Source organism: Panthera uncia, assembly GCF_023721935.1.
Source record: "Panthera uncia isolate 11264 chromosome A3 unlocalized genomic scaffold, Puncia_PCG_1.0 HiC_scaffold_11, whole genome shotgun sequence".
Taxonomy (NCBI): Eukaryota; Metazoa; Chordata; class Mammalia; order Carnivora; family Felidae; genus Panthera; species Panthera uncia.
The window spans coordinates 86411840-86431803 of record NW_026057578.1 but is presented as its reverse complement, the minus strand read 5'-3'; the positions used below and the strand labels follow the sequence as shown (position 1 = coordinate 86431803).

The window sequence follows — 19964 nt, the reverse complement described above, 5'->3', positions numbered from 1 at the left end:
ACGCTGGGCTCGGGCCTCTCGACTCGCCTCAGCCGGGGAGCCTTCCCCTTCGCCCCCAAAGTTTCTGGGTTCGTTGGAATTTTTGGATTCAGAGTTTTTTCCCTTTTTTTTTTTTCCACCTAGGAATTTGAGGGGAAAACTTTTGACAAATCGATCGCACTTTCTCTCCGCTAGCTCTTACGAGAGAGGCTCCCGCTGGACAAAGTTTTCCAAAGTTTTCCGAGTGTGATGGTTGCGGGGAGAGCTAATCCACCAGCTTGATTCACGGCTTCATCTCACCACCCTCGAGCAGTCCCCAAGCCCGCTATAAGGGAACAAACAAACAAACAAACAAACAAAGTTACACTCCGAGTCTCCTCGAGTCTCCTCTCTCTCTTCTTGTAGGCAATTTTTTTCCTCCCTCTCTCCGCTCCCCTCGCAGCCTCCACTCCCCTTCCCGCGGCCCCTTCCTCCTTCTCTGTTTCGGCTGGAGGTACCAGGACCCCCGGCCGCAGCCTCCCCTCCCCCGCCGTTCGTGTCCCTTCTCATCCGGCCTTCCCCTCCCCCGCCGCGGCCGGCACAGCCAATCCCCCGAGCGGCCGCCAACATGCTCTTTGAGGGCTTGGAGCTGGTGTCGGCGCTGGCCACCCTCGCCGCGTGCCTGGTGTCGGTGACGCTGCTGCTGGCCGTGTCGCAGCAGCTGTGGCAGCTGCGCTGGGCTGCCACCCGCGACAAGAGCTGCAAGCTGCCCATCCCCAAGGGCTCCATGGGCTTCCCGCTCATCGGAGAGACCGGCCACTGGCTGCTACAGGTAAGGGCGCACTCGCTCGGATGCTCTCCGGGGTCCGCTAGCGGCGAGCGCCGGGAGGAGGGAGCCTCGGGCTGGCCAGGGGGCGCCCGGAGCTTGAAGGCACGGGTCCCCGCCCCGCCCCTTCCCTCCTCTTTTGCGGGTGCCGTCCGGGCTTGTCCTGCCCGCCTGCGGCGTGGTTTGGAGCCCACTGGCGCCCGGTGCGCAAATTCTGGGAGTTGACACGAGAGGTCCCAGGACCCCAGAGGGCTCCCAAGATTGACTTTCCCCCGTCGCTGACGACCCAGCAGGGGTCTAGTGGGCTCCCCGCGCGGTGCGGGCCAGAGGGGGCGTCAGGTCGTGAGCCGCTTTCGTCTCCCCTTCGCGTTCCAGGCCCCGGTTGCCGTCGGCTTCCGGGGCTTTGGCGGTGTCCTTGGGACCCGAAAACTGAGCCGGGGAGACGAAGGAGCCAATGGCACCCAGAAGTGCCCCTTTAAGACCCCCGGCTGTGTTCCCGCCGCGTCGTCGGCTGCGCTAGGTACAACTGCCTTGGTCCAAGGTCGGAGAGAGCGTGTGTATTTTGTGGTGGGGAGGGAAGGAGGTACCCCAAAGAAGATGAAAAGCCTGAGACTCGAGGGTTCTTGGCTTTTAAGGAAAAGGGTCTATTTGCTTATTGGGTGGGGACACTGTAGCAAGGGAGAGAAACCTGGGATTGGTGTGTGAGATCCATAGAGTGTGTGCATGTTTGTTGCCAGACGCCTCACGACCGCACGCTGCTGGTGATAATGGGGGTGGGCGCGTCGGGAACCAGACTCAGGTAAGGTAATGGGGAGATTAACCTGGAATTAACCTCGTCAAGTGCTGGACAAACGCGTTTGCAAGTGGATACACACAGAATTTTTTCTTTTGGGGGTGGGGGACGCCTCTGGTTAACCGCGGGAAGTGTGTCGTGTTCGCGTGTGCACCGGTGTTTGTCCGGAGGATGCTGATGGCGGTTAAGAGAAGGACGAATGTCCTGAAGACAACCCGGGCAAGGGAGAGGTGGGGCGGGAGGCGAACGCAGAGACCTGTGGGTTTAGAAGTGCGAAAGCAAGGCTTGAAACTAACAGACGCGTGCAATCCGCGCGCGCACCACACTTACACCCTGCCGGCCCCGCCCGGCGCCAAGTGACAGCGGAGCGGGGGCGAGGAGGGTGACGCGCGTTTCCTCTGCGGTGTGGTCTTCCCAACTCCCAGAATCGGCCCATCTCTTTTGGGGTTGTTCAGGCAGTGGGGAGGGGTTCGCTTTCACCAATAGGGCTACCATCCGCAAAGAAATCCCCAGAGCCTCTCCCTTGCCGCCACACTTAAAGAGTTAACTGCGGCGGTGGTCTAGGCTTTTGGCCGAGAATTTAGGAAATAAAATACCTCATACGGGCATCAGCTCCTGTCTTGTTAGAGCCAATCTGCGGAATGCATGGTCTGTCCCCACCTCCTTTTCCTGACCTTTCTCTGCCATCCAATGTCCCCCTGACCTTTTCTCTGAATCCCACAAGGGCCCCTTGGGGCTCCGTGTCCAACCCGCACAGAAGATGGGAAAAGGGAAGCAGGCCTACACCTCCCCTTCCATCAGCCTGTAGGGCCCTAGACTCCGCCGTGGGAGCGACATGGGGGATGCCTGTAGGAGACCGCTGAAGGGGTTAATGGGAGCCCTCTGAATCCCAGCTTTATTTTTTTGGAGTCATTTATCAGATTTTACGGGGAGACCTCCAAGGGCTCTCCGTTTCCACCGTGCGCCATCTAAACAGAGCCTAGGGCTAAAAATACAACATTTTTGTATAAATTGGACTCGCGGCCCGAGCGGCCGCCCCTATGAAAGTCCTCTTTGTGAAGACCGTGGAAACGGCGGACAAATAACTCTTTATTAATGCCACAAAAAACGCACTTTAATTATAGTTAGGCAGATCAGAGGCGGGAGGGGGGCGGCGGGAGAGAGGCGGCGGCGACCTCGGAAAATTCACAACCCAACTTTTGTGTCGAAAGAAAAGAAAAACAGAGGAAAAGAAGGAGAGGAGAGACGGAGAGTCAGACGGAGCGAGCGAGACGGGTATAGCAGACGGAGGGAGGGAATCCCGCTCCTCAACCCCCCTTGGTCGCACCTCCATCCTCGCCTAGAATTCTCTTAAAGGGATAGACGCCGTCTAGAACCGCGGCAGGGTCGGAGAGCTCTCTCCTCCCCCACAACCTGGGAGTGGGGTGGCGTCCCCCCGCGACCCAGCCCCCCTCCTGGAGGCGCGGGCGCTCTGGGCTCTCTCCCTGTCGCGCTCCCGGGCCGGGGCCGGAGGCGCATGTGGAAAAGTGATTAGGGATCCGGGTTCTGCAGAGTCACTTTTCGGCTGTGCTGGGGTGTGTACACATCTAGTTGGAGAATACTTTTCCGTAGAAGAAAGGAAAGTGAGGAGAGAGACCAACCTAGGAAAAGGGGACCGCCGAGGTGTCCCTTCGGGGGTGCGTGACTCGGTAGGTCTGGAGTCCGCATCCGCACTTCGTTGGCGGCCGAGAGCTACGGCCGGACAGGTGGCGCCCCTCCCCTTCCCACCCGGTGCCGCCCCGGCGGGATAAGGGTTAACGTAGGGTGGGGTGGCGAGTGCCTACGTCAAAGGTGAGCGGGACGCCCCTGCCCCCGCCCCTCGGAGGTCCCCTCGGTTTCCGGTACCCGCGCGGGGGCCCGCTCAGCCAGCTCCTCTGAGAGCCGGGCCGGGGCCGGGGCTGGGGCCTAGGCGTCCTGGGCTCGCGCCGCCGCAGCCGCCGCCGGGGATCCGGTTACCTGCGACAGCCGCCCCGCCCTGCCCCGCCCCGCGGGAAGCGCCTTCTTCGGAGCTCCCGTTCCAAACTCCTGGGCGGCGACGAAAATCCTTCTCAGTTATTCCCAGGGCACATTGCATTAGGAAAATCGCGGCTCTCGGCCCGTGACCCTACCTTGCAGATCCCTCAGAGGGCCGCCGGGTCCCTTCGCGGCCCACCCCTGAGAACGGAGGAAACCCCAACCCCCTTCTGTAGTGACTGCCTCCGGGCACCGACCGCTCACCGCTATAAATAATCTTTGGCCTGCGGCCACCCCGCGGGGTCTCGCCAGCCCGTGGCCGAGAGCCTGGAAATATTTATTCCGAGAGGCTCCGGAGCGTGGGGCGGGGGAGCGAGGGGGAGGGGGGCGAAGGCTCTAGCTTTGGGTCCCGCGGTCCGGGATACCTTTTTCCTCCCGCAAGTCATTACTAAACACCCTCCCGAGGGGTGCCCCGGGCCTCCCGCCTCCTTGCATTATTTATTATCCTCTAGGCCCTACTTCCCAGTTCTTGTGCATGCTATGAAAAATAAAACCTACGTGTGTGTTTGTGTGTGGAGGGGGGGGAGCAGGGGACTGGTGGCCTGAGCGGGGTCCTCCGCCCCTCCCCCGCAAGCCCTTCAGGCTGGGCCTCCGGGACATCTCATCTGGAGATGTACGCTCTGAGAGAGGTTTTTTTCCGTGGCTCCCGCAGGGTTCCGGCTTCCAGTCCTCAAGGAGGGAGAAGTATGGCAACGTGTTCAAGACGCACTTGCTGGGGCGGCCGCTGATCCGTGTGACGGGCGCAGAAAACGTGCGCAAGATCCTCATGGGCGAACACCACCTCGTGAGCACTGAGTGGCCACGCAGCACGCGCATGCTGCTGGGCCCAAACACAGTGGCCAACTCCATCGGCGACATCCACCGCAACAAGCGCAAGGTAAGCGCTCTGGGTTAAGAACCCCGCAACCCTGCTCCGAGCCTCTTCTCTGTACCAGCCTCGGGTGTAAGGAGTTCGCAGAGCCCGGGAGACGCCCCCACTCGAATCTGAGACCCCATTTGTACACCATGCCAGAGGACCCCGCAGTTCCGTGCCTCGAAGTCTGCGGTCTAGGTTCCAGAGCTGGCAGGCCTCCTCTGGGTCTGCCCGTTTGTTGGCTAGCTGTGCCCTTCCCACTACCAGGCCCAGCGGGGGGCTGGCTGTTCGGGGTGAGGGAAGTGGTTTAGAGGGAGCTTGAACGTGCAGGGACTAGGGCGTCCAACGCCTGTCCTCTCGGTGCCCCACAAAATTGAAAAGAGAAAAGGGCAGATGGTGGTCCATGCTCCCAAGGCCTGGAAACGGATCTTTGTAAAACCAAACCTAGCCTTTCTGCCACCGGTTGCTGGATTAAGGTAGACGCGGCAGGCGCTGGGAGACGAGCACCCTGTGCGAGACGGTCGCTGAGCCTCGCCCGGGAGGGGTGAGATGAAATCTGGGCCGCTGCTGCGAGAACCAGTCTGGATGGCGGAGGAAGGGAGAGGGGTGGGCGAGGGGTGGGAGAGCGGCGGCGGCGCTGCAGGGGATCAAAGTGCACCTACCCCCTCCCATAAAGAGGAAGAGAAAGTGGGTGTTTATCCTGTGGATTTCCCGAGCGCCTGCAAGAGGCGCGGAGGAGGCGAGCCAGCGCGCACGGAGCGAGCCTCCCCGCCCCCTCACAGGGCTGCGCCGCCGCCGCCGCGGCTCAGAGCGCGGGCGGCACGTGCTGTTTGAACTGCAGTAACCCGAAAGCTGAGCCGCCGGCGGGCGGGGCGGCGGCCCGCGGGCTTAAAGCCGCCAGTGAGGGGGCGCTGCACGACCTCCCCTCCCTCGGTGTTTTCCATTAGGTCAGAGGACTCATCCAGGTTTGAAACCTGAAGGGAAGAGAGGCAGCCTCTGATCTTCCCGGAGGAGTGGCAGAGTCTGGGAGGGGAGCAGCCCTCTCGGCCAGAAGTCCATGTGAAGTGGTCTTTGTGAACGTAGGAATTAATCTTGTAGTATTTGGTGTCTTCTGCACTGCTTGCGACGAGTAGTTCTCCATAGCAGACAAGCAGACAAAAGGCGGCAAAATCTGATGGAAGAGACAACTCCCCCACCCCCCCATCCCACCCCCGCCCCGCCATAAAGCACGTACTGGAAGGGGCTCCTGAAGTAGTCTTCCCCATCTGCCTCACTAGAGCAGGAAGCAGCTAACAATTCCAGGGGGCAGATGAGGAGTGGCTGGGAGGGGGCTATAGGCTCAGGCATGGGGGGCTTATAAAATGTGCTGGCCATTATTTTTTTCCTAGTCTTTATGACTTCACCCAAAGCCTGTTCCAAAGAGTGAGGAGACAGCATGAGATTCAGAAACCCAGCTCCGGGGAATACGTCTGCTTCCTCATTTTATTTTTATAGAGGCTTTGACAAGAAAAGTTATCATCCCCTTCTCACAGAAAGGGACACAGAGGCTTGGAGAGTTTGAGGGACTTGAACCAGGTCAGGAAGCAAAGAAAGGGCAGGACAGGGCATGCAACACAGGCATCCGTGAGATGAGTTGTTTCTGGGCCACCAAGCAGAGCCCTACTTAGTCCTGCCCACCTGGGCTTGCCAGAAACTGGTGGTTGGGGGTGGGGAAGAAGGAGAAGGCTGGATCAGGACCAGAGTGTGAGACCCTGGGGGTGCAGAGGGCTTGCTGTTGCCTTGTGGTTCCACCCACCCGGTGCCCAACTTGGCTGTGGGCCTCCAGGTAGGGAGGGCCCCCCTGGAAAGCCCCCAGGTTTGGCCCACATTGTCCATTTGGGAGGAGGGAAGGAGAAGGCATAATGAATGCTGCCAGAGGAATGCACAGGGAAGGAAGGGGGAGGGAAGGATAGGGATGGAGCAGGGGTGGGGCCTGACACTGAGAGCCACATGGATGGTCTCCCTCTTTGGGGTACCCTATTCTCTAGTTCCTTGGGGATAGGAGGTGGCCAGAAAGCAGCTCATCCTGACAGAGGCTTGAGAACCCAGGGCAGGGCGCTCCCAGTGTGTGTACTACTTGATGCTTGCTATGTGGCATTTATATGGGTCCTATGGTAAATGGGTGGGCGAAAGGGTCTCTCCCCCCCCCCAATCTCTCTAATTCAATTTTCCATAAACTTAGGTTTGCTCAACCAAATTGAAGGCTTTGGACTAGGTAGACACAGAAGTAGGAATCTCGGTCTTTGCCTCAAGAAGTAGAATCTAGCTGGAGGGACGAGAAGAGAATGAATATTCAGGGGCATATTGTTGGTCCTGGAGAAAATGGCTAGTCTGCAGGACCCCAGTGCCCAGTGGACCCAGCCTGGGCAAGGTCAGGGTGTGCCACGCACGATGACTTATCCAGTCCACTCTGTAGTCAGGGACCTGGCTGGTGAGCAGGCCGCTGGGCCGGGCCCAGGCCTGGTTAGGATGTCCTCACAGGAAGTACAGCCCAGGTGTGCTGGGGCCCCGGCTGGCTGGCGGGGAACTAGGAGCGTCACTGTTTCCATTGGGGCTGGTGGCCCACCCCTTCTCTGGGAGGTCCGACCAGATGTGCTGGGAAGGGGCTCCTTATAGCCATCGCTGCACTCCAGGTGTTTGCCCTGCTGTCCTGGTGGTCTAGGGCCAAGATGGGCGGGGTTGTTAGGGAGAAAGTCTGGAAAGTCTTGCCCAGTCTAACAAAATCCTCTCTTGGAGAGCCAGGCCTGTGTCCCTATAGCCACTACCTCAGACTCTGTTCCTTCTCTTTTGTAACTTCCCTTCCCCCAGGGATCTGGGGTGTCTCTGATAATGGGGGAGGGATGTCATCCTTCTTTGTGTGCAGAGGCTGGGATAATTACCCTGGAAGGGTGGATGGAGTGTGGTAGGGGAGATTGGGGGGAGAATTGTCAGACACACAGAGGGGGAGTTGGGGGTGATTACAGAAGCTCCAGTGCACAGCCCCACACACCAGAATCAGGCATTTCCTCTTTTCCTTTGGAGATAGGGCTGAGCCTTTTGGCACCAGAGGGCCAGCAGTTTCAGGGCGCCTCAGACAGTAGTAGCCCTCCCCAAACTCGGAGAGCATCCCAGAGAGTGCACTTAATCCTTGATTTCTGGGTCCTGGATTTGGCAGGCATGGCTTGCCCTTCATCTCAGACTCCTGGCTACGGGGACTTCCGTACCCAAGGCTGAGGTGGGAGAGCAGCTCCCCAGGCTTTGGAGGTAAGGATTAAGAAGCCCTGCCTCCCCGCACACCATCCCTCAATGACCTGGCCTTTGGGCCCTGTCTTGGGTAGGAGTGGAGGTCAGGCTCAGGATCACTGCACCCCTCTCAGAGACCCGGTGCACCCTGCAGTCTGTGTTGGGGTAGAGAGTCCAGGAAGTGCTTCAGCAGGAGGGCAGAGCCAGGAGGGTTTGGGGGTCTTTGGGGAAGCCAGCCCAGACCTGCTCTAGATGGCCTTTGGACCAGTGCACAGCCTCTGGCCGCAAAGTCTCCCCAGGCTCAGCTCTGGGCAGAAGTTCCCACCTGTACTGGATAGGAGGGTGGGTGGCGCGGCCAGGCAGCCCCGCTACTGAGAGCTCTGCCCCAGCCCCTTGGCAGAGGCACACAGCCTTTGTTCTGCCAGCCCCAGAAGTCCTTCACTCAAAAGTTACTGTAGCAGTAGCCGGTGGGTGCAGGGGCCGCCGAGGGCGCGGGTGGCAGGAGCGGATCTCTCTGAAGGTCAACGGGGGAGGGAGCCCATGGCCAGCCAGCCGCCAGGGTGCCTGGGAGTGGGTGCCTCCCTCCAATTGCCCTGTGCCAGGCAGTGGGCGGGTGGGCTGGCTGGGTGTAGGGTTCACCCTCTCCCCTTTCCCTCCTTTCTCTGTCCTCCCAGGGCAGGGAGGGGTCCAAGGCTATGATGCTGGGGTGTCTGCTCACTTTCCAGCCTTGGGAGACAATTCTGGCCTTGACAGGGAGGGGAGGCTTGGCTGGGGTCTGCTCTGGCCCTGAGCCCCCTGTGCCAGCCATCGTCTCTGTTCAGGATGGCCCAGGCTGAAAGACCGGGGTTAAGAGCGTGCCTCCAGGGGAAGAGAAATGCTGAGAGCAGGAATATAGTAACCAGAACAGCTGGCCTTTTCCTTAGAATAAACTTGGCCATAAAGAAGCGGCCCCTTAGGGCTCCTTAGATAAATTCAGAGCTCCCAGGATTGGTAAGAGGGTGGCTCATGGGGTTTGGAGTGGTGGGAGATGGGATTCCCTGCCGTTGGTGAGTGTGGCCAGTCATGGTCTGGACTGTGACATTGGGAGAACCCTTCCCTCCTTGGGCCTCGGCTTTCTGAGGGGGTTTTGCTATGGCTGGAAGAAGGATGAGTGTCTCAGCAAACCTAAACCTTCAGATTCTGTGGCTTAGGTATCTGCCAAGGGCTGCTCTCCCTCCCCCACCATGTGCTTTTGTCCTGGGGACAGAATTAGAGCTAGAGTCAACTGGGGGACAGACCCTCTGTTCCCATAGGTTGCTGGGAACCCAGAAGCATGCCCAGGCTGGGGGGTCTGGGCTGGCCCCTCCCAACCAGAGGGGCTGAGACGGGATTGGCTCAGGAGGCCGCCAAGGTGAAGTCCAGGCCCAGTGGAAATGCCAGGCATCTGGGAAGATGACGTCCTCTCTTGTCCTCCCCCTTACTTGAGTTTAAAGTACACACCTTGGCATCACCCCTGTGCTGTGCGGACAGCTGCCTCGGAGGCTGCCTGCCCTCTGTTATTCTTTCCACTCCGCAGGCTGTGGCTCCGGTGGCTTGGCTTGGCGGGGTGGCCTGCCCAGGCCCCCACCCTCCTGGGCAGCCGCTTCCATTCCTCCCAGTCTGAGTCACTGGCCCAAGGAGTAGGTTCGCTCTCTGACTCTTCCCGCTCCTGAGGCTGCCTGTCCAGAGGCTGTCTGTCCGTCTGTGCATTCATGGCCACCAGCTGAGAAGGGGGAGGCTATCTGGCTGAGCGGGTCAGCAAGCAGGGCTCTGGGGCTCCAGTGTGCCACTCCTCTCCCAGGGGCTCTGTGTGAGAGGCAGGAGGGGGAAGCATGTATAGAAACAATTATGGAGGATTTGAACCTTGACAAGCCCCCTGGTGTCCCACCCCCACCCCCTCCCATTCAGGGGAGAGAGCGAGAACAAGGATGTAGACCCTTGAGCCAGTTGCTTTGCTGGAGAAACTGATGGGGGTGATGGAGGGTTTCCAGGCACGCCCTCCAAGGTGAGAGCCCATCCTGCGCCGCGTCTGTGCCGGGGAGTTCTCGGGTCTCCCGTGACACTCTGCTTTCTCTGTCCCGGCACCAACCCTGGGAAGTCCATACCTGCTGCTCCCTCTGCAGGGCTTTGCCTGGGCCACAGCTGGTTCCCGATGACCTTTGTCCAACATTCTTGGCTCACTTTTGGGAATTCCTAGGGAAGCCCCAGAGGGAAACAAAGCAGCTGTGGCTCCTGTTACAACTGTGGTCAGGGCAGTCGGCTCTGGGGGCTGGGAACCCTTCCTCTCTTCACACCGCGCAGCTCCGCTGGGCGCCTTCCCGTGTGCCCGAGTCCTGACCCCGCCCGCCCGACGTGGCCCAGGCCTCCCTGTGCCCTGGCCAGCACCTCCGCCTCCTCCTGGCCTTTGTGGTGGGTGGTGGTTTCTGGGCTGCCTCGGCTGTGGGAAGTGCCCTCGTTGTTAATCCTGGGCACCAACCCAGAGATGAGGCCCGGGAGTTTTCCTGGTGCCTGGGAGGCCCTGATGTCTGTGGAGCTGGAGCCGCTGGGCTGGAAGCAGGGGCATGGACTGGATGACCTCTGAGCAAAGTCCTTTGGGCTCAGAACGCCTGCAATCTCCCTTTGCTTCGCTTCTCGGTTGGCCATTTTCTCCGCCTCGGGGGGCTCTGAGAGGAATCATGGGTGAGATGGCTAGGTGGAAAGGGACCCAAGAACATCCAGTTAAACTCCTCATGAAACCAGTGGGGAAACTAAGCCCTAGAGAGGACAGTGACCTGTTGGCTCTCACTGATGAGTCAGGGTCAAGAAAAGAACCCTGGACCTGGCTGTAATTCCCTTTTCAGAAGCCCCAGCCCAGAGGCTTGCAGGTGCAGGGTGGCAGAGGGTATCCTGGGGATCATTCCCAGCTCCCCATAAGGACCCCTGTCTTCCTAGAGGTGACGTGTGGACCTCTTACCCTTGGAGTCCATCTGCTTAGTCCCAAATCCCCCTTGGTCCTCCTGCCCTCTTTGGACCCCAAGGTTTGAGAAGGAGCAGTTCATCTGGCCATCACTAGAGGGCGCAGGGAATGTAACCTTTGGGGCAGGGCAGGGCAGGGCAGGGTTCCTCAATGGGTCACATCTGGCCACTCCTTAAAGTGCAGTGGGGTCCTCAGAGCGCCTCCTTTGGTAACCCTGGGATGGCCCCTCCTGGGCCACTGTAGCCTGCTTGGAGTGCGTGCATGGGGGCCTGGTAGGCCCTTACCAGGTGACTCATGCAGTGCCAGATTCTGGACTCTTTCAAGGGGACGGCATCTACTTTGGGACACATAGATACTGGCATTTATGTGCTCTGTACATGGAAAGGAACCACAGAGCTCACGTCTTTCAACCTCACCATTCTATAGATGAGGAAACTGAGGCTGGGGGGCGTGATTAGGCCATGGTCACACAGTAAATTGGTAAGTTAAAACTCAGGTCTCTGGATGCCCAGTCTGCCTTTGCAGAGTCACCACCCCACTGCATATTAGAGCGTAGCTGGCTTTGACACTGACCAGTCTAGGTCTGCATGGCCTCTGTCCTGTTACCCACCACCACATGCCCACCTTTGGGCTCAGGTCTCCTGGTGCTGGGAGCCTGGCCAGCCCTTGCCCCCATCCCCTCCATGACAGTACTCAGTTGGCCCTGGACTGGCTGGTCCTAGGCCAGGTGTGGCCTCCCTCTCCCTGCCTGCCCCCACCTCCAGTCTCCTCACTGAGGCCTGGTAGCCACAGAGTATCTTTCTGCCTCCCTGATGAGCATTTTGCTGTTTTGTAAGGGCCCTTAGTTGGCCAGCACTGGGCTTTGGGGACTGGGCCCCATTCCCACCCCATAAGAGCGAAACTTGGAATCCTAAGGACACGGGGTGTGTGTGTGTTGGGGGGGGGTACTGAGGCAGAAAGCACACTGCCTTTATCCATAGCCCTCTGAAGAGAGTAGCAGCTGAAGTCTCCCTTGTATATTCCTGGGACCCCCACAACTGAGCAAGGTGTGAGTGACCCATTCAGGCCCGGGCTGCCCTTGGCCACTTCCCATCATCCTTTTACATTTCAGCTGTCCCTTAATAGCAAGAGCAGCCCCGAACAGTGCTGGCTTCTCTGCCCCTCACTGGCCTCCTTCCCTCCCTCCGTCTGCCCACCGGGAATTTCGGAATGAAAGTGCTATTGTGAATGCCTGGCTGGGCCACTGAAGGGCCAGCACTGTTATTTCTGCAAACCAGCCCTCCCATTAGCCATGCAGGGCTGAGGCCAGGAAAATGTTACCTTTTCCTCCTCGAGCTGACTGCAGGGGAAATTCTCACATTTACAGTTTGTGCGGTGGTTGTGTTTGGGGGACAGGAGGGGAGGGTGAGCGCGTGTGTGTGGTTTGCGTGGGTCAGGGTAGGGGGGCTAGAGGAATATTTGTCTCCTTCTCCTGTGCCGTCCCTCCCCTCTCTGCCTTCCCCAGTGACCTTTCCCTCGCTGTTGGTGGGGGTACCCCCTTCTGCTCTGGACTCTTGGAGGGGGTAGAGGATGTTGGTTATGAGTGGGACACACAGGGGATCAGTAAATAAACTAACGTTGTCCCCTCTCCTGTACACCGTGGTCACCAGTGTGAAAACTGTGCTGGGGCATTTGGGTAAGGAGGGGGCAGAGGGTGTTACTGAGGAAGCAGGAGGATGGAAAGCAGAGAAGGTGGAAATAGGGACTCACTGGCTACTTAAAATGGACCAGGAAGATGCAGGGCATTAAAAGAGCTTCTGTTTGGCTTTGTGATCTTTTGGGTTGGAAAATCTTGCCCCCATTCCCCTGCCTCCAGGCCTGGCCACATTGAAGACATTTTTGTGGCACAGCTATTAACAGATGGCCTGGGATCTGCACCCAGTAGGTGTTTCCCAGGGAATAAGAGCAATTTGGTCTCAGGAAGTCCTGCCTGTGGTCTAACCTCAGACTCTCTTGTCCTTCCATCAGTGGAGAAGAAGAGCCACCTAGTGCTTTCCATCTCTTCCTCGGCCAGTCCTCGCACCTGTGTCCCACTCCTCCTGGGCGCTTCTGCCCCTGTGGCCTGGGAGTTTGGGAATGGGTTCCTGTCGCGGAGGGGCCAGCTCCTCCGCAGCCCTGCCCAGCACCCCGTTGCGTGCTCCCCAAAGCTGATACAGCCACATCGCCTGCAGACCTGCTGGCGGCTGGACTGCCCAGTCCACTGGGCTTTGCCGCTGTTTGGAGCGCATGCTTTTCTGGGCGTCAGGAAAGGAGAGGACAGCTCACATCTCCATGTGATGACATGGAAGGTCCTGACTTTGAATAAAAGTGCCCACGAATGGTGTTTTAAGCCTGTCCTTCCCCTGGTTCTGCCTCAAGGCACAGGCAGCAGGAGGGGCTTTGGAGGTAGGTGAGCCAGCAGGTGTTTGTGTCTAGAGCTGGAAAGCGGAGCTCGATTGGAGTGGGGACCCAGAGTCTCTGTGGCCACCGTCCTGGCTGCATGCTTCAGTGGGGCCCCCTGGGAGCCGAGAGGGCCGGCACGAGCACCTCTTGCCACTGTCTCCTGCCCTCCAGGTCTTCTCCAAGATCTTCAGTCATGAGGCCCTGCAGAACTACCTGCCTAAGATCCAGCTGGTGATCCAGGACACGCTTCGCGCCTGGAGCAGCTGTCCTGAGGCCATCAACGTGTACCAGGAGGCGCAGAAGCTCACCTTCCGCATGGCCATCCGTGTGCTGCTGGGCTTCAGCATCCCCGAAGAGGACCTTGGCCACCTCTTTGAAGTCTACCAGCAGTTTGTTGAGAACGTCTTCTCCCTGCCTGTCGACTTGCCTTTTAGCGGCTACCGACGGGTGAGCACCCAGGGCCTGGGAGGAGAGGAGATGGGGCATCCATGAGCCCACTTGGAGTGAGATGGTGGCCGACCACTAAGACGCTCACCGGTCACACAGACAGAGGGGAGGTGTCAGCGGAAGGGTGAAGGTTGGAGCCTTCACCTGCTGGTCTCTGCAGCTTAGGTGGGAAGTTCTCAGAGGAGTCCTTTCCCCGTGGCCCTTCCGGCCGTGGGAAGGGGCCTTTCCTCTTTGGTGACCAGGTGGCCTCCTTCTCCCCTCAGGGCATTCAGGCACGGCAGATCCTGCAGAAGGGCCTAGAAAAGGCGATCCGGGAGAAGCTGCAGTGCACCCAGGGCAAGGACTACTCGGACGCACTGGACATCCTCATTGAAAGCAGCAAGGAGCATGGGAAGGAGATGACCATGCAGGAGCTGAAGGTGGGGGCGGCCTCCCCAGTGGTCAGCGCGGGCACCGCATGCTCTGTTTCTACCCCTTCTGCTCCCGGCCCACAGGGACTGTCCCTGATCAGCTGTGGTGGCCATCACTACATGGGGCTGGGGCATTTGACCAGAAAAGAGACCGTGTCCCCGTCTGCTTAGTGTGCACGGTCTGATGGGGATAGACGAGAAGCGTCCGCAGTGGGTGGTACCGCCCCCCACCACAGCTTCTGTGCACCCACACTCTCCATCCCACCCACAATCCCATCCACCATTTAGGAAAAGGTACTGAAAATTGGCCCCTAGAAACCCCGCGCACATTTGGTGTCGGTGGCTTCGTTGACCCCCTCGACCCCTCGACCCCCTCCACCTCCCAGTATTCACCATTTCAGTGCATCATGGTCCCCAGAAGGGAAGCCACTTGCGTGAGGGCAGCCTCAGTCCTTGGGGAGGAACAGGGAGATTTGGACCTGACTCGGGTCTCCTCCCATCCTACCAGCCTTTTCAAACTGGTGGCACTCAATACCGTCTCCCAGCCTGTCTGGTACTCGCTAAGCCCAGTCCGGCTGCCAACACCAAGACTGTCCACACTGACCTCCAAGAAGGGCTTCCTGCCCGCCCCTTTTTATGGTGGGTGTACCAAGTGAGGAGGGATTCATCAACTCATCCTGGTCTCGACTCTGCCACCCGCATGCCTGCCAGGTGCCCACAGAGACTTCCTGCAGACTCCGCCTTCCGCCATCCCCACTGTCTGTGCTCACCCTTAGTCTGGCTCCTGCTTTCTCCCTGGCGAGCCATTAGGAGCTCCAGTGACCTTCCCGTTTGACAAGAAGTGTTGTGCCTCGTAGGTGGTGCCACGGCGAGTCAGAAACCCAGGTCCCTTCCCTCTCCTCTCTAGGCCTTCACTTGTAAAATACAGGGTTCGGGATGAGGTGACCCGCTGAGAATTTCCCTGGGGTACCCAGTGCCCAGGTGTCTTGCTCCCCCGAGAACCCTGGTGGGGTCTGAGGCTTCTGGGGGCCACCTCCGCTCAGCCCAGCACACATCCCCGTGGGTGTGGTCCCAGGTCACCTCCCCAACCCCGTCAGAACTCCTGACCTCCTACTAGATGTCCTGGGGATGGAGGAAGGGGCTGCGGCTGCCAGCTGGAAAGCCCCAGTGTAGACCCACCCTGCTCGCCACGCCGGGCCTGGCTCCTTGAGATTTGTCCTTTTTCTTCTGTGAGCTGACTGCGCTGATTAGGCCTGCTGGGGCTGGCTCTGGAATCCAGCAGTGAGGGAGAAGCAGCCCTGCCCCAAGGGACTTCCAGGCTCGTGCCTCTGCCCTGGACTGTAGCAGCTAATTCTCCTGCCCAGCCGGGGGACTGGCCCTGTGACCTGTGTCTGTTGTGGCCCGGATGCCGCAGCAATGTGAGGCTCAGAGGCAGGCCCAGCTAGACGAGCCTGGGGCACGGGGGATGCCGGTGGAGCGGGGCTGCCCCCGCGCTGGATCATCGACGATGCCTCTCTCCTTGCCGCTGCAGGACGGGACCCTGGAGCTGATCTTCGCAGCCTACGCCACCACTGCCAGTGCCAGCACCTCGCTCATCATGCAGCTGCTGAAGCACCCAGCCGTGCTGGAGAAGCTGCGAGAGGAGCTGCGGGCCCAGGGCATCCTGCACAGTGGCGGCTGCCCTTGTGAGGGCACACTGCGCCTCGACACCCTCAGCGGGCTACACTATCTGGACTGTGTCATCAAGGAGGTTATGCGCCTTTTCACACCCATTTCTGGTGGCTACCGTACCGTGCTGCAGACCTTCGAGCTTGATGTGAGGCTGGGCCCTGCGGGGCTGGGGCTTTGGGCATCCTTGGGAACATTGCTTTGGGGGTGGGGGCTGGCTGCTGGGAAAGAACAGCCTTTTTGTCAGGGTACTTCAGTACCCAGATGCTGGGTCAGATGAAGCTAACCCGGGTATCATAATGGAAGTTGCATGTGGACATCTGTAAACAAGAGACAGGACTAACATGCTGAGGGGGGAGCTGTGGGGGGAGAGGGTGCCACAGTGGGGGGCCTCTAGAAACATCTGGACCTGTGAGGCTGGCAGGCAGAAAGTCATCTGCCCTCTCTCAGACCTCCTGCGGCTTTCACCACCATACCTCACCCCTGCCCCTGTCTTGCCTCCAGGGTTTTCAGATTCCCAAAGGCTGGAGTGTCATGTACAGCATCCGGGATACCCACGACACGGCACCTGTGTTCAAAGACGTGAACGTATTCGATCCAGACCGCTTTGGTCAGGCACGGAGTGAAGACAAGGATGGCCGCTTCCATTACCTCCCGTTCGGCGGCGGTGTCCGCACCTGCCTGGGCAAGCATCTGGCCAAGCTGTTCCTGAAGGTGCTGGCGGTGGAGCTGGCTAGCACGAGCCGCTTTGAGCTGGCCACCCGGACCTTCCCCCGCATCACCTTGGTCCCTGTCCTGCACCCCGTGGATGGCCTCAGTGTCAAGTTTTTTGGCCTGGACTCTAACCAGAACAAGATCTTGCCAGAGACGGAGGCCATGCTGAGCGCCACAGTCTAAACGCGCCTGGCCCATACCCCCACCTCAGCCCAGCCAGGCGGGGTGGGGTGGGGTGGTGGTGGTGGGAGGCACCAGAAGGGTCGAAACCTGTGTGTGGGAGGGGGCGGGAACGTGGGGAAGGGGGAGCGGCCCCCCATACCTTACCCTCCCCTGTTTCCTCTCCCTGGCAAACCCTACCCAAAGCCAGAAGGGCCCCGTCCTTCCAGGGGAAAGGCTCTTCTCCTGGCTCCTACTTCTCTCCAGTCCCTCCAGTTCCCACCAGCTTAGCTTCTGGGAAGGGGCATGGCGGGGCACTCTGCATGCCCATTACAGTGTTAAAAGTCAGTGGCTTGGCTGTCGCATTTGCTTGTCATGTTCTGAACTGGTCCCACCTCTCCCATTTCTTTTGGGCCCCTTTAGTCTGAGGACGGGTGGTTGAGGGGGAGGGAGGAAAAGAGGTGCCCCGTTTGGGGCTCTCTTCAGCACCCCCTCCCTTCCTGCTTTGACTCAGACTGGTAGAGTGCCCCTCCTGGTGTGGCTGCCCCGGAATAGCATACTGGGTAAGAGAACATGAGTCACCCTTGGTAGAGTGGGGGGCTGCAAGCAGCCTGCAGGAGCCCCACCCTGTTGCCAGTTTGGACATTTGAAATTACCTATTGCTGCTACTTTTTCTCTCTCTGACCTTGGGGCAAAGGAGCCCCAGGCCCTGTCCTCCCAGCACCCTCCCTGGTGGCCCTGGGCATGCGCACTGACATCCTCACCTTCCTGCCAGGCAGCCTTGAGCCCATCCTACTTCCCTGTTACACACATGCCCAAGGCCTTTGGCTCATGGGCTGCCCGCTGCCCCTCACCCCGGACCCTCCCCACTCCCCCCATATTTATTCACTTATACAACCGAATCTTGGCGTTCCCGGGGACTGGAACAAGCATCTCTTCTGTCCCCAGCCACCTTCGCAGCTGTCCAGGGCAGGGCTTCTGCGAATGATGCGGTCCTCCCACCCACGGGCTCCAGACCTTCTGTGGGTTCAACCTCAGAGCCTCACTCTCCGGGTGAAGTCCAGTGCCTCCGCCTTTGCCCCCTGGCGGTGGTGGGGAAATGGCCCTCTGCCTCCCTCCCTGCTCTGTCAAAAACCCTGTTCACATGGGGATTTGGAGGCTGCCACAAGCTCTTGCTTGGCCACTGTTCACCCCGGTGCCCCCCACTCCTCCTAGTGAGCATGGGGAAGTATACGGGTTCTTTCTTCTGACAGGGAACGAGGGCCCCTGTTGTCCGTCCCTTGACCCTCACCCTTGGCCCTTTGCCCTTGGAAAGATGTCCTTGAAGTCCCACCCACCTCTATGCCACTGTCTACTTAGCCCAGCTCAGAGGTGTGGGGACAAGACGAAAGCAAGGGGAGGTGAGCGAAGAAGGTGGCCCGTTCGCTGCGCTGACTCAGGTCCTCTGCTGTGGTCTGGAGGCAGCTGCAGCGGGGGGGTGCTGCAGAGCTGAGGAGGAGGGTACGTGAGATTTGTCAGAAGTGATTTGGCTGAAAACTGGCCAGTCAGGGGATGACTGGGGGACAGAGGAGTGGTTCCTGCCACTGGCATTTTGAGTGTTGGAAATTTGGGATGCCTCCTGGGATGGTTTTGGGGGTCTCTGGTGAGTCTTTAAGTGATTTTGTCTGTTTTCAGATTTTTCTTGGCTTTCTGTGTTTCTCTATTGGATTTTGATGTTATATAAAATCGACGAATCATCTTTACAAGAAAATCAAAAACACACAGAAGAGACAGAAGAGTGCAGGATACCATTCCCTCCAGTTCCCTCTCTGTAGCAGTGGCTACTGTGGCCGCTGAGTGGCCCCCTCATGGTGCTTGCAGACCCCCACCCGCCCCGACTCACATCCCTGTGTGGTAGGCTTTAGGGCAACAGGTTCATGCCTGGTGGACCGCTCTATAACCCCTGTTCTCAAGTGTTTCATTTGGTTCCTACATTTTCGCTACTAAAAAACAGTGCAGAACAGGGGCATCATTGGCAAAGAGACATTTTTAAAATATTAGCAAAATCTCTCAATCCACCCCCCCCCACACACACACACATTCTGAAAAACAGGCAAACATGTGTCAAGACTCATCAACGCTTGCAAAATACCTGCATGGTGCACCAGAATTTCATACCCATAAAAAAGCCCAGTGTCTGCAAGGTTCCTGGTCCATTAAGCTGACCCAGCTTGTCCTGAACCAGTCGCTTTTGACTGAACATCTAGGAAGGCAGTAAGTGCTACTTCAGACAGGAAGCCCACCAGGCCTGGCCCTGCTAAGGGGGTGGGGGGTCTGGAGGGCTCTGGGAGGCATCAGTGGCCTTCTTTTGGGGTGACCAGCCTGGGAGGGGCAGAGGGGAAGTCGGAGGGGGTCCCCGTGAGGAGGAAGGAAGGATTATTTACCCCGCTGGGTCTCAAAGGCAACAAGAAGGGAACCGAAAGAAGCTCTTGACTGGCTGACAGGAGGGTCCCAGTGTCGAAATTCAGCCGTCTCTCCTCTCTGTGTCCATCCGTGTCCGTGTGTTTCTTGTATAGGCTCTATAGAGGTAGCGCTAGATGGGTGATGTTTCCTCACTCACCATTCCTAACTATTGTAACTTGACATTAAAAAGACAAAACCCCACAACCCTCTTCCTGCCACGGGCTTGCAGATTGAAGCACTTTCGATGTTGGGCGCTGCCGTTTGTGTTCTGGGTACCATCCTGACCCTGCCCGGATCACTATAATATTATTTTATACACAAAACTTTTTTTTTCATAAATGTTATAATTTTGTGTCTGTCTTTATAAACTATTATAAGTACTATTTTTGTTATAATTCAAAATAGATATTTAGTATAAAGTTTTTGCTGTTAAATATTTGTTATTTAGTAAAATATGAATTTTTTTCTCTATTGTAAACATGGTTCAAAATATTAATATGTTTTTATCACAGTTGTTTTAATATTGAAAAAGCACTTGTGTGTTTTGTTTTGATATGAAACTGGTGCCGTGTGAGTGTTTTTGCTGTCATGTGGTTTTAATCTGTATATAATATTCCATGTTGCATATTAAAAAAAAATGAATGTTGTGCATTTTGTGATTTTGGAAATACTCAACCTGGCTCTTTTATAGGCTTCCATAATAAACTGTGGGGACTCACCCTTGTTTGGCTGTCTGGTCTCTGCATTCTCAGCATTGCTGTAAGGGTCCTCCAGGCCACCCACATGCCCTTCCCCTATGCCCACCTGCCAGGCAGGAAATTCTTCCCCACAACCAAGCTCACCATTCCTTGTGCATAGGCACAGAGAGGTCCGTGCCAGTGCCCTGGGAGTAGTGGGTTCCCCTGGGTGGGGAGACGTGTAAATGTACGGCCACTGGTCCCCATACATTGGGGGATGGGGCAGCTGGGAGTTGTCTCCGCTGGCCG

The 19964-nt window shown here is 58.1% G+C and overlaps 1 protein-coding gene across 2 annotated transcripts; it reads left to right on the top strand.

Annotated features, from left to right (window-relative positions):
- On the top strand, positions 1 to 19696 carry LOC125937097 (cytochrome P450 26B1). Of its 2 annotated transcripts, XM_049651681.1 has the most exons (7): positions 1 to 68; positions 175 to 790; positions 4282 to 4506; positions 13310 to 13585; positions 13849 to 14004; positions 15527 to 15811; positions 16168 to 19696. In XM_049651681.1, exons 2-7 carry the CDS (start codon positions 587 to 589, stop codon positions 16558 to 16560), a joined length of 1539 nt encoding a protein of 512 aa, XP_049507638.1. In that variant the 5' UTR covers positions 1 to 68; positions 175 to 586; the 3' UTR covers positions 16561 to 19696. The 2 variants fall into 2 exon arrangements, with proteins under 2 accessions (XP_049507638.1, XP_049507637.1); XM_049651680.1 differs by having other exon boundaries at positions 7 to 790.
- The last annotated feature ends 268 nt before the right edge of the window (positions 19697 to 19964 follow it).

Excerpts from the sequence above, each read along its gene's own strand:
- LOC125937097 (XM_049651681.1), top strand. The coding sequence starts at position 587 with ATGCTCTTTGAGGGCTTGGAGCTGGTGTCGGCGCTGGCCACCCTCGCC. Across the intron at positions 791-4,281 it reads CCGGCCACTGGCTGCTACAG|GGTTCCGGCTTCCAGTCCTC; the intron begins GTAAGGGCGCAC and ends TGGCTCCCGCAG. Across the intron at positions 15,812-16,167 it reads TGCAGACCTTCGAGCTTGAT|GGTTTTCAGATTCCCAAAGG; the intron begins GTGAGGCTGGGC and ends TCTTGCCTCCAG.